This window comes from Dipteris shenzhenensis, chromosome 23 (assembly GCF_047967505.1).
Source record: "Dipteris shenzhenensis isolate YYH24624 ecotype China chromosome 23, Dip_SZ_1.0, whole genome shotgun sequence".
Classification (NCBI taxonomy): domain Eukaryota; kingdom Viridiplantae; phylum Streptophyta; class Polypodiopsida; order Gleicheniales; family Dipteridaceae; genus Dipteris; species Dipteris shenzhenensis.
In genome coordinates this window covers 37,333,817-37,347,293 of record NC_141618.1, presented here as the reverse complement: position 1 = coordinate 37,347,293, position 13,477 = coordinate 37,333,817, and the positions used below count along the sequence as shown (strand labels likewise).

General features: G+C 42.9%; 1 protein-coding gene across 1 annotated transcript; it reads left to right on the top strand.

Moving 5' to 3' along the window:
• Window positions 1-2,982: 2,982 nt before the first annotated feature.
• On the top strand, window positions 2,983-12,924 carry LOC147887331 (shikimate O-hydroxycinnamoyltransferase-like). Its single transcript, XM_087394280.1, has 4 exons — window positions 2,983-3,363; window positions 3,476-4,239; window positions 10,258-10,327; window positions 12,835-12,924. Exons 1-4 carry the CDS (start codon window positions 2,983-2,985, stop codon window positions 12,922-12,924), a joined length of 1,305 nt encoding a protein of 434 aa, XP_087250406.1.
• Window positions 12,925-13,477: the final 553 nt, after the last annotated feature.

Sequence of the window (13,477 nt, the reverse complement as noted above, 5' to 3'; positions counted from 1 at the left end):
ATTAAAATGCGGTTGGCTGTAAGAATTGAATTACATAATGTGGAAATGGGATTCCTATAACTACATAGTGTAAATTTAAAAAATATTATATAGCACGTCTATCAGTGCGTTTATAGATGCGTCTATATATGCGTTTGTCTGTTCGATGAGCGTCTATTTGTGCATCTATAAAAGCATCTATAGGATCGTTTATAAATGCATCTATACACGTGTTTAACAATGCATCTGTCTGTTTTTTAAATTTTTTAGTAGAGCTCTATTTACGCGTCTATACGCACATTTGTCTGCTATATAGATGTGTTGTTAGATGCGGGTCTCTAGACGCATAAATAGACATGCCTGTAAGTTTTTTTTTAGTTCAGTAAACATGTCTGTAGGTGATTTGTCTTGTTGTGGGTCAACCTTGCATACTTCCATCGCAAAGGGGAGGGCTAAACCCAGCTGGGCAGATAAAGCTAATTGGAAGTTTTTCAAGAAGCAGAACAAGGATTATCCCAAAATGTTTGAGGGTCAGAGGAGAGCTGTGAGGAGATGGTTGGACACAGTAGGTACTTCGCACTTTGGTGCAGGCAGACGATTGGCATTCGAGGCAAGCGTGGTAAGTCTACTTCTTCTCATTTAATGTATTATTCCGTTTGTTTTACTACATATTGCATGCACTTTATCTAACTCTCGTAAATTGGGCCCACAGCAAGCTACAATGGGTTGCCTTCCTACAAACACAGAGATGAGATGCACATTTCACATTGGAAAAAAGCCGTGGTTTTTTGAGTAGGAGGCAATGGGAGTGACGGTCAATTGGGTTGAGGTGGCTGCTCGCACGGTATAAGTCTACTCCTACTTGTAGTCTCACTTTTTAAACTGTTTTATTCTTTAAGTTCCAATCTTGTAATAAAAAACTTTTTTTAATAATTACTAAATAAAAAACATTAGTAGGGCAAAACAAGGCTTGTTGTGGCCCTGTTTAGCCTCATTAATGTTTTTTTTAGCTTTTGTTAATTGCCGCTATATAGCGACGTTTACTAATGTCGCTATATAGCGACATTTACCAGCCTCGCTATATAGTGATGTTTACCAGCATCGCTAAATAGTGACACTTATATAGCGACTGTTCTTTTTCGATGCTTACAGCGACGTAAATAACGACCTTTATGCTCGTCAAAATATATATATATAGTGTTAAAAATATCTGTATTTTTGTCAAAAAAGGGCCCATGCCTTGTAGTGTGCGCATGGTCTAGTTTATACTGCACTATCTCGCATCCATGAACCCTCCAACCTCTTCATTCTCTCAAGACTAAAGCAACAACACATCAGGGTTAACCCTTCGGTCAAAGAGAAACTTTCAAGACTTAGAGAAACACATTGGTGGCCGTTCCATGAAAAGAATCTTTCTAATGCAAGGACTACCAGGGGGCTGCACTGAACACAAGATCCCTCCATCATGCACAAGACATTTCAATCTTTGGTATCATAAACCCCGTAGCAATCCTATGCCTTCAAGAGATAGACAAGGGTGACAATAACAGAGACAACACATTTGGCACCGCTTATAGGTGTACATTGTCACGGCGGTGTGGGCATTGCAACTTACTATAGACTAGATCTTCGACTAATCAAACAAAATGAAGTCCACGTTAATGGGTGCCAGATCCTTCTTACGATGTTCAAAAGTCATGAAAATGAAACAACAAGAATACCTAACACATACAACTCACCAAAATCAAATATACAAAACCCTCTCCAAAACATGCACAACATCATGCAACTACTACCACACTCTATGACCACATTTGCACTCGGTGACTTGAACATTGACATCACACAGTGGTGACTTCAACATTGACATCACACAGCCCTCCAAAGCAATGGCATAGCTGCAAGACTTCATGGACCACCATAACATGAGCCTGCTCAATAAGGGACCTTCGACAATCTATGGCTCCAATATAGACCACATTTGGTGCAACAACTTAATAACCGGCATGCACATGGGACGTACATTCGTATATTGGTCTAACCACATGGTACTCCATACAGAAAATCACTTTGAATCAAACCAATTTCACACCATCCGTGTCAATACTGAAGATCACACGCAGATAGAAGATGGGTAGCCTTCCATCCATTGATAAAATGGAATAATCAACGGGAAAGACACTCTGCAAAGAGTTGGAAAATTAAAGAGATCATGACGGGGAGGGGGGTATAGTCATCGCTAGTCCGTTGCCCCACCAGTGACAACTAGACTGCTTTCATTTTTTTACATAGTATTGGAGGATAATTTGTCCCACATCTCCTCAATCTGAAAAGGGCAGGCCTACGGAATCAATTCACCTTGTTAATTTTCTTTTTAATACGATCATTATGCCAAAGCGGCCTGGAGTCTGTTGTAACTTGTGCATGTGTCTAAGTTCCAATAGAACTAATAATAAAAGGCAGCCGGCCACCTGGAGATAATCGACGGAACGCTGATGTTTGGATGATCCACGTAAAACGCTGACGTCCGGACGGATGGCTGCAGCCTGCAATTGTTGTAACTTGTGCATGCGTCCAACTGACTCCAACGCAACTAGAGGGACCCTAGAGATGATGGACGTCGGACGCAACGCTCATGTCCAGATGGATGGCTGCAGCCCGCAACTTGTGCATGCGTCCAACAGAACTAAGAGGCACATTGTAGAACTGTAGACTTTGGAAGATTGTGGCACCTTCAGAACAACTATATAAAAGCATTTTCTCCCCTCATTCAGTCGTTAATCGCGTTAGCAGCCGCCCCATCTTCTCCCACAACGCACTCTTTCCCGAACTCAGTCTCAAAGGCCTGCCAACACGTTATATGAGACCTGCGCCACCACTAGCGGATTCGATTTTCTTCATCTATTGCGGGAGACGTGTTTCGTGTCCTCTTTCCTGCTCTCTAAGACTTTCATTTCTTCATCTAGTGCAGCAGAGATGATTGTCACAAGAGTAACCTCGACAATGGTTCTACCCAGAACCCCAACTCCTCAAACGATACTGTGGCAGTCCAATATGGACGTCCTGAGTGGTCACTATTACGTGAACATCGTGTACTTTTATAAGCCAGATGGAAGCGCGAATTTCTTCTCTCTTGACATTCTCGTGGAGGCTCTTAGTGCAGCCCTTGTACCATACTACCCGATGGCAGGCCGGCTGCAGAAAGATTGCGATGGTCGACTAGAGATCAACTGCAGCGGAGCTGGTGTTTTACTTGTAAAAGCAACGGCGGACACCGGAATGGAAGACTTTGGAGTCTTCACCCTTGGTCCTGCCCTTGTGCCGCTTATTCCCAAACTGGACGATTCACTGGACTGGACCTCTTGGCCATTGCTTATCCTTCAAGTAGCATTTCCACTCTTTCCCATCTCTTTGATTATGAAGTTACACTAGAATTCATTTTCATTTCTGGCACAAGCTAAAAATGGTTGCTGCGTGCGGGTGACTTGGGCTGCAGGTAACGTTCTTTGAGTGCGGTGGTGTTTCCCTTGGAGTGGGTCTGAATCATTCCATCGCTGATGGGGTGGCCTGGTTTCAGTTTATCAATACATGGGCAGACCTTGCACGGGGAGTAGCGCCTAGTTTACAGCCAGTCTTCGATCGGACACTGTTGAAAGCAAGGTCTCCTCCAGCGCCAATGTTCCCCCACGTGGAGTGTCAACCGCCCCCCAAGCTGAGGCTTCCCCCAAAAGAAGGAGCGATGGAATCTCGTGACATTAAAACACCGGCAAACGGAGTGGTAAGACGAGTTTTCAAATTGTCCAGTGAGCAATTACAAGAGCTGAAAGCCTGCAACTGCGAGGGTGTGGTGAAATACACTACTTTCGAGATGGTAGCAGCGCATATTTGGAGGTGTTTCTGCGAGGCTCGCGAGCTCTCTCCGGACCAAGAAATCAAGCTTTATATTGGAGTTAACGGAAGATCAAGGTTGAGGCCGCCGCTTCCAAAAGGCTACTGTGGGAATGTTGTATTCCACGCCAGTCCCATATCCACGGCAGGAGATGTCATTTGCAAGTCCCTGGAATCTATAGCAGGAAAGATTCATGATGGGTTGGCAAGGATGGACAATGAGTATTTACGGTCAACTCTCGATTTTCTGCAGGACATGTCGAAGATGGCGATGACGCCGGTTTTTGACTTAGGAAAATCTCCAAACCTTAACATCGTCGATTGGAGCAGAATGCCCGTGCACGAGTCCGATTTTGGGTGGGGGAAGCCCATGTGTATGACACCAGCGCTCCCAGATATCGAGGGAGTGGCGCTTCTGTTTCCTACAAGGGATGGGAGCCTTGCCATAAGTTGCAGCCTGCAACCTCTCCACATGCGCAAATTCGAAGAGCTGTTCATGGATCTGCGTCGCACGCATACAGCGGCCTAGATGCACAGCCTATGGTTGGTTCTCAACTGTTTCAGAATAGTGTATGATTTGTCTCTGGATTAATTAATGTTTGTTGCGAGTCTGGGTGTAGGGGGAGAGAATAAATCGTTTGTCCACAACTAAGGCAAGGTGGGGATCCCACTAAGGCCCTGCTTTGAAATGTGCTATGAAGCTATGTATTCTGTTTTCTAGATGTAGATCTACACGATGAAATGACCACTCCAATAAGCATAGGAGCTACGAGCTTGCCTGTCATTTTAAACTCAACTCAAATGGTGGTCCAAATGTGATCCTATTGAGAACCATAGGTAGTTGTTCGTTATTGTAATTGCAATTTCATTTTGAAACTCTCCATCATTTGTAGGAGGTTTGTTGATTTAGGTGTCCTTTTGTATATATTTATGCCTAGCCATCCCTTTCTGAACCTCGTTTTTCACGTTGAAGTTGTTAGCCTCAAGGGGTTCCAACAAGTATAAGTTCTATGTTTTCTTTACATGTGACAAGGCAATGTATGCTAGTCCGTGTGAAAGAACTCCTTTAGAGGAAAATGCTACCTTGTCTAATGTTAAGTCCTCGAGCTCTATGGATGGTTCTTGGCGGCTGTTGTTGGTTGTTGAAAAGGGATCTATTCACGAGTAAGGATGCTCATTTTTGAAGCTTCTATTTGAAGTTCTTTTGTAATTCTAAAGATTGGATTCCATTCAGTTTTGATGTGTGGTTCGAATGTGTTGATATTATCATTTCTAATTTGTATTCCAATTTCTTTTATAGGAAATAATATCATGCTATATATTTTCCCACGTGACTTGGCATTGTCATGAAGATTCCCTCTACTCCATTGACGAATCCATCTTCTTGGTTGATGTTTCATGAGCATAGCTCCACAAGCATAGCTTCCTTTATTTGAATGGTAGTACATAGGCCATTTGTGTTTTCTTGTGTCATCTAATATTCTCCCTTTATTGTGAATTGTTTCAGAGAATTGATCTATTGCTTTAAGAATGTGTTTTTTCCTAAGTGATATTTCCAGTATGCATTCATCATTATGTTTATTCATTTGAGAGTTTGTGTAGTATAAGTGGAGGAATGTGTGATCTTGTGGTATAGGACACACATGCTATTGATGTACTTAATTTGTTCGGTTGAGTGCGTGAAATTTCTCAAAGAGTTCGGAATAATGATGAAGGTGTCATCACTTTGTCTCATAATGGATTTTTGTTCATAACACTTGGGTTTTGTTGGAAGAAAATTGATGTAATGGGCCAATACCAAGGATTACAAGGTGTATATGTGCTTGTGTATGGTATGTGTGTGTGGTTAGTGTGACCAGGTCACAACAAGACAAAGCAACTATAGACACGCCTGATAGACATGCAAAATAGTGAGCACGTCTGTAGGCACAAATAGAATTAGTAAAAATGTGGGCGCATCTACTAATGCATCTAATGGCATGATTATTAATGCATCTAATAGCACGTCTACCCTGTGTTTTAGATACGTATTTAGACACATTTATAAACACGTAGCAGAGAGTAAGACTTTTCTGCAGGTTGATAAATGTGCATCACTACTTTCAAAACATTGCCATGATTACCAAAGCACATAATTTTAAAAAAATATCAATGCTTTGCATGTGTCACACACCATAATATGCTTTTTAGCAAACACACATATACAAAAATTAAGTGAGGTGAGGAGAATGAGATAATATATAAAATAGTTTTGCTAATATCAATAATGGGCTAAGGTTTGTTGTCATCCTCAATGAGCTCAACCCTTGTCAAACTATCTACTTTAATATCCAAACCAATGTGGAGATCTAAAAATACATTCACCCCACTACTACATCTGCTATTGTGCTCATCAAAATTAGCATCACCAATGGCACACTTGTCCTCATGGGTAATGGCTTAATTATCTATATTTCCTATCTCATGATCATCCTCCTTAGTTTCTGTGCCTTCCACCTGCGGTTCCTCCACATATGCTGGGTTCTTGTGCGTCTTCTGTGTAGTGCCACGTGTCTTTTGGTCAACCATTTGTGCAAAGTCGCTTCTGCACATCTATTGTGTGGCACCACACAAAATTGCTCGTGCGCATCTGCAATAGATCACCTCATGCCCCCCCTTCTATCTTCTCCTTCTCTTTCTCCTCTTCTCTTCTCTTTTCCTCTCTTTTTATTAAGGAGTGGGAATTGAACCCAAGACCTCCCCATTCACAAAAGGAAGACTTACCAATGGGCCAGTAAATAGGAAGTGATGAAAGTGTAATGATATTGCTTATATGGTGAAATCTCATGAACTATATCTCTCTAACCGTAGGGAGTTTCCTCTTGTTGTAAAAAACAAAAGTACTTCATTTCATGTGCTCTATTCATATCTGATACTAGATCGTAGATTTTGAACTTTTTCAAGTTCACTCCTTGGATGCACACCACACGAGGAGGGTGGATATTTATGTCACTTCTCGACGAGTTCAAGGATTTGGTGCTTGGTCCTCCGCTCATCACGGCTACCAATTGGCAAGATCTCTTTCTTGATATTCATGTCGATCTTTAACAACTGATTGTACAATGCATGGTTCAAGGAGACCACGGGTGGGATGATATACTATGGATGATTCAAGGTGAAGAGCTAGTGATACACTGGGAGGACTTTGATTTCAATTCTACTCATTGTGCGGTGATCGAGCTACATGCTGCATCAGAGGTAATTAAAAGGGTGACATTCTTCGAAGGGTGGGATGCTCCCCAAGCTTGGGGAAAGATTTGGCACATTTGCTTATTAATTCCTATGGATAAGCTCGTCTTAAATGATTTCTTCTCGATTTCACTACAAAGGTTTCTAGGGCTCGCTATGGTTGGTAATGTTTTGACCAAGGAATCCTTTTATACCTAATCAACCTTTTGTGCCTCATTTTGAGCTTCAAGTTGTAATTCATTTTGGTCTAAAGATAAACTATCAACAAAGGATTGCAAGTTTAGTTGGTGCTGAATGTCTTGCTCAAGTATTGAATTCTTGCCACCCTCTCCTTCTACCTATCTTGGACTACCAAGAAGCTTGGGATGTCCGGATTTTAGTCTTAGTATGACATCTTGGCTCCTCCAATTTGACAGAGCATACAAACCTTTGACCAAGGCTGTTGGTGTGGGTGTGAAGCTCACTTCACCAAGGGGTGAGGTGTATTGTTATAGCAAGTCTACACCAGCAAGTACTTGCAACCAAGCTGAGTTCTCGGCACTCATTTTTGGGCTACAAAAGGTGCAAGGACATCACATCAAGCAACTTGAGGTGCAAGGAGATTCTCAACTTGTGTGTGAACAAGTTAGTGGAAGGTGGAAGGTGCAGAGCGAAGGCTTGGTTCCATGACATCAACAAGCATTGGAACTTTGCCAACAATTTGAAGAGGTAAAAATTCAGCATATCCCTCGAGCTCAAAATATAGTTGCTGATTTCTTGGCACGTAAAGCTTGTACTGCAATCATGCATGAAGAGAGTGAAAGCACTGCCCCAACAAAGCCACAAGCCATGAATGAGCGTGATCATTTGTAAGGAATGCAAAGGTTGTGGTCATCATGAAACTAAGTGTCGGGTATATTTGATACGAGTTTACCAACTTCAGAAGATCATCAAAAGGGTCCTTAAAGACATTGCACAAAAGAAGGATGCCAAGTTGCACACCCCTTGAAGAAATAGCATCTCAGGGAGGTCAGTCATCATATGTAACCCTATCATGTGAGTTCAACAGAAGGATATTTTTAATATCTAAATTTTACAGAAAGTAATTTACATAAGGGAGTATGTAAATTGATTTTGGGAAAATTTTACAGATTTATATAGAAAAAGGGTACATTTTATTAATGGAAAAATTACAAATAAGGGATTTTACAAATAGGCCTTGAACACACGTGATATTGAGGGTTTATACATAGTGACCCCCCGGAGAATAGCATGGCGACTACAAGAACTGGAAGAAGCTAAAGGTGATGTCGAAGCTCTCCAACTGTTGACATTTGTCATGGCATTCTTGTTTGCCTTGATGAACAACCTCATGCAATGCCACGTCTCTAACCCTCGCTTGTAAAGATGGATACAATATCATGAGGGTTGGTCCTTTGAAGATTGTCTATGAATTATTCTATGTTGAAGATTCTTCCTGTATAATATTTCACAATACACCAGTCACATCCTACCCTGCCTATGTGTGCTTTGTGGATGTATCTTCACTTGATTTTCAGTTCAAGCTACCTCTTTCCATTGTTTGCCAATAGATAAGCCTCATTTTGTCTCTCCCTTTTCCATTTTCCAAGCGTGGCTGACATTCCCGTGTTCTGTGGATGGGTTGAAGAAAATCCAAATGAGTATCTTGTGGCCTTCAAGCACCGTCGTGTTTCTCTCAACTTTCTTACTAAAGATAGATGCCTGTTGGTTCTTCCCACATTTCTAGAGGGTTTGGCTCAAGTGTGGTATGAGAAGTAGGCTGAAGACATTTGCCAAAGCTGGCCAAGGTTGACAGACAGTGCATCGATATGTGGATCAAGAGATCGTGCTCCTAGACCATTTAATTGCGACACAGGAGCACAATGCCGGATTTCAAGCTGGAATGACTCAACATGTACTGGGCTGCCTTGTAGTAGGAGCAAGTGATGAATTCCACCTCAAACTTAAATGGGAGAATCCAAAAACTATGGTGCTAGCACATGAGATTGCTCAAAAGTTTGATAAAGTTGAATCTGACTTCAAAGAAGACAATTGTCCCTCCGCAACCCCCTCAATTCTTGCAACAACAACCTGGGGGGTCCAACTCAGGGGCATACCCCCACCCCTCATCAGGGATGTATCCATCGCATCCACCTCAAATGTATGGTCCTCCCTTAATTCTTACCCTCAACAAGGAGTATATCCTCAACCTCCGCCTGGAAGATTTCCCTAGCCTCACCCACGAGCCCCCCTCCTTCCTACCCCCTCGGGCCCTCCTGCTAAAGAACCCAGACTCAATGACCTAGCGAAGGCCCTGAATGATCTTCGGCAGGAGATGGTGGGCATCAGAAATCAAGCCAATCGCCCTCCAAGAGAATGTGCCAATGTTGTGTGCTACAAGTGCCACCAGAAGGGTCATTATTGCACGGAATGTCCCAATATTCCGAGGGTGAATCTTGTAAGTGAATTAGGCACCAAGGATTTTGACGTTGAGATCCTTGACCTTGGAAAAAGAAGTTGTACCACCTCAGACCCCTCTCCAAACTGTGGCCCGGGCCACCGTAGGAAGAAGATGTCCTTCTCAGAGCCCTCAAATGCTGAGATGGCAGACCCACCAACAGAAAAGACTAAAAGATCTCACAGGAGTAAGTGGTCGCCCTCGGATTTTCCCATCGGCTTGGGGCAAGAGGACTCCTCGATCATTCAGGACCTTGCGCAAAGGTCTTTGAGCATCACGCTCCCTCAACTAATAGCATTAAGCCTTAAGGTCAGACATGAGTTGCAGCAAGGGCTCTCAACAAGGAGGAGTAAGAAAAAGGGAAAGGTACAAGAGGTCTCTTCTATCTCTGAAGAAATTTATCGGCACCCACATACAGTGGATGTCATCATAGATAATTGCCATGTCAAAAGTGTGTGTGTCAATGGGGGAGCTGCATGTAATATCATGGTGCCCCATATCATGAAGAAATTGAATTTGAAATGCACAAGGTGTTCCTCCACTCGAGTCAAGGTAGTAGATGGTTGATGACTCGCCACCCTAGGAGTCATTGAGGATTTGCCCATCGCTATCAATGGGTTAACCACCACTATCAATTTCTATGTAGTGGATATCGAAGATATAGGCAGGAGTTACCCAGCCATACTCGGGAGACCATGGTTGAGAAAAAGTGATGCAGTCAACTATTGGAAGAAAGGACACATGTCTTTTGGTGCTTCTAAGGAGAAGATCCTGGTGCAACCAGGTGCCACTAAACCAGCAGAAGAAGAGGAGCAAGACAGTGATACTCTCTCATCCTCGGTGTTTGAATCAATGGAAGAATCAGACGGGGGGAGGAGTTCTCAGAGGAGGAAGTTTACATGATGGGGGTGTCTCCAACCCTGCCACCTGCAGAAAAGGTAACAGCTAGTCCTCAATAGCTTGAATCTATGCTTTCCCCAGACCTCATGCCAAGTGAGAAAGATGAGTTCCTAGAAATGTTCAGAGATTTCCCTGACCTCTTCGCAACTAGCTACCACCACCACCACGTGACTGCCACGCACAAGATAGAGTTGAAGCCTGATGCGAAGCCTATGGCTCAGAAGTATTGGAGATTAGGGCCCCTACAAGCCGATGCTTTGCGCTCAGAGTTGCAAAAACTTATAGAAGCTGAGTTTATTGTTCTAGTTCACAATACTAAATGGGTTTCACTAGTGGTAGTCACCCCAAAGAAAAACAACAAGTGGCGGGTTTGCATCGACTATAAGAAACTCAATGCGGCCACCAAGAGGGACCATCATCCTCTTCCCTTTCAAGACCTCATTCTTGAGAAGGTAAGTGGCCATGAGATGTATACTTTCTGTGATGGTTACTCCAGATTTTATCAAATCAGAATTGCTGAGGAGGATGTGCTTAAAACCACATTTGCCACACCTTGGGGGACGTTTGCATTCAAAGTAATGCCATTTGGCCTCACCAATGCTCTTACTACCTTTCAAAGATTTATCCAGATGGTGTTTGCTCCATATTTGGGGGTTTTCTTGGAGGTGTTTGTAGATGATTTCTATATGTTCTTGGCATGTAAGGAGCACATCATGAAGACTAGGTTGGCCTTCCAAAGGGTCAATGATGCAAATGGTAGCCTCAACCATGATAAATGCACCATTGGAGCCACTCAAGGGAGGTTACTAGGAATATTGTCTCATCCGAGGGCATCAAGCCTGACTGTGAGAAGGTAGAAGCTATCCTCAAGCTCTCCCCGCCAACAACCAAACGTCAGGTATGCTCATTTGTCAATCTAGTAGGATACTATCGCCGCTTCATTGATCAATATGCTGCTTTGACATGACCCATGACTATGCTATTAAAAGATGGAGTTGATTTCTCTTGGGATGAGGATTGTGATCATGGGTTTGTACAAATCAAGAGTGCTCTGGCTTCAAAACCCATTCTACACAATCTTGATTGGTCAAAGACTTTCTATATCAATCCTTAGTTTGGTGAGCATACTCTGGTAGGTATTCTTCTCCAGCAAGGGGAGGATCGGTTCATGTATCCCGTTTGATTTGCTTCTGGACAATTGCTCGAAACTGAACGACACTACTTTGAGGCTGATAAGCATGCTTTGTCTTTAGTATTCTACATAGATAAATTTAAGCATTATGTGGCTAGAAAGTCCATCATAATCTGTACCAATGGTCTTGCAAAGCAGGTTCTTCAATCACCAAATCCCATGGGCCGGTTGGCCAAATGGTTGGCAATTTTACAAGAATATGATTTTTCTTTCAAAATTGTAAAAGGAGGTTTTCCAACTTGAAGAATGCTTTGATTGATTTAGAGGAGTGCCTCGATGTAAGGTTGTAGCGACAGGATCCATGGTATGGTGGTATTTATAGATTTATGACCGCTTTCTCCTTTCCTCCAGAAAGTACTAGCTATGAAGAAAGAAGATTCGCAAAGATAGTAGGTGCTCCACTCTCTTTGATGGGGTGTTATACCATTAAGGCTTGGATGGGGTATTAAGACAAGCCATTGATGCAGATGAAGTACCTAAGGTATTGAAGCATTATCATGATGGATTTTGTGGAGGCCATTACATCGGTGACTATACAGCTAAGAAGGTACTACTGGCTAACCTTGTTCAAGGATGTCATTATGTATTGCAAAACTTGTGAACCATGCCAATTCTTTGGTCGGAAGGATTTGTGTCTTGGGCAACATCACCCAGTGATGTCCATCCATCCGTTCCAGAAGTGAGGAATGGATTTTGTTGTGCCCCTACCCATGACTGCCCGCAAAAAGAAGTATCTTCTGGTAGCCACTCAGTATGTCACTAAGTGGGCTGAAGCTATCACCCTCCCCACTGGAAATGGTAAGGCAGTTTCAAATTTCATATTTGAACGTATTTGCACAAGGTTTGGGACACCCATGGAAATAGTATCTGACCATGGGAGTCCTTCTTAAATGAAGCAGTGGAGTTGCTCATGGCTCACATGGGTATTGATCACCGCACTTCTAGCATCTATCATCCAGCATCCATGGGACAAATGAAGCAAACCAACGGCCTCCTTTGTAAACCCATGGGGAAAATGGCCACAGGGAACAGGAGCCAGTGGGATTTAAAGGTCACCGAAGCCATGTGGGCTTACAACATCACCCATAAAACGTCTACAAGTCACACTCCTTTTGAGTTGGTATATGGTACTAAAGTAGTTTTACCACTAGAGATAGAGATTCTGGCCTTGAGAATGGCACGCGAACAGAGGATGACAGAAGATGAGCATGTAGAGGCCAGCTTGGTACAACTTGAAAAGCTAGATGAAACTCTCGACGCCTTGCACTTCATCAAATAGAGATCCAAAAGAACCGACAAAAGGCCCACATGGATGCTAAGATTCATAAGGGATGGGAAAGAGACTTTGCTGAGAAGGATGTTGTGCTATGCTTTGATAATAGATTGGACCACCAGATAAATAAAAATTTCCTTCCACTATGGACCGGTCCATACACAGTCATCAAGGAACATAGCAATGGGTTTGTACAAGTACATGAGCTGCATAAGCCATATGGCAAGAAGGTGATCAACAAGCATTACCTCAAGCCCTTCTTTGTGCATGATGGTCCTAGGCATGGAAATGCTGTGCATTCCCTACCTGGGGGGGGAACTGTTATGGATAAATTTGACCAAGGTAAAAGGCATAAATATACGTGTGTGCTTGTATGTGTGGAAAAAGTATAGTAAAATATGGTGTGCATAGGGCCCAGGGTTGAGGTGGCAGGGCATGACCATTTGCCACCCTTCCACGTAAGAGGACCCATAAGGTGTGCTGTACATAATCCATGGTAGTTATATTATAAAATGTTAAGGTGGCACGATTCCTCCATGTGCCACCCCTCCACCTAGGT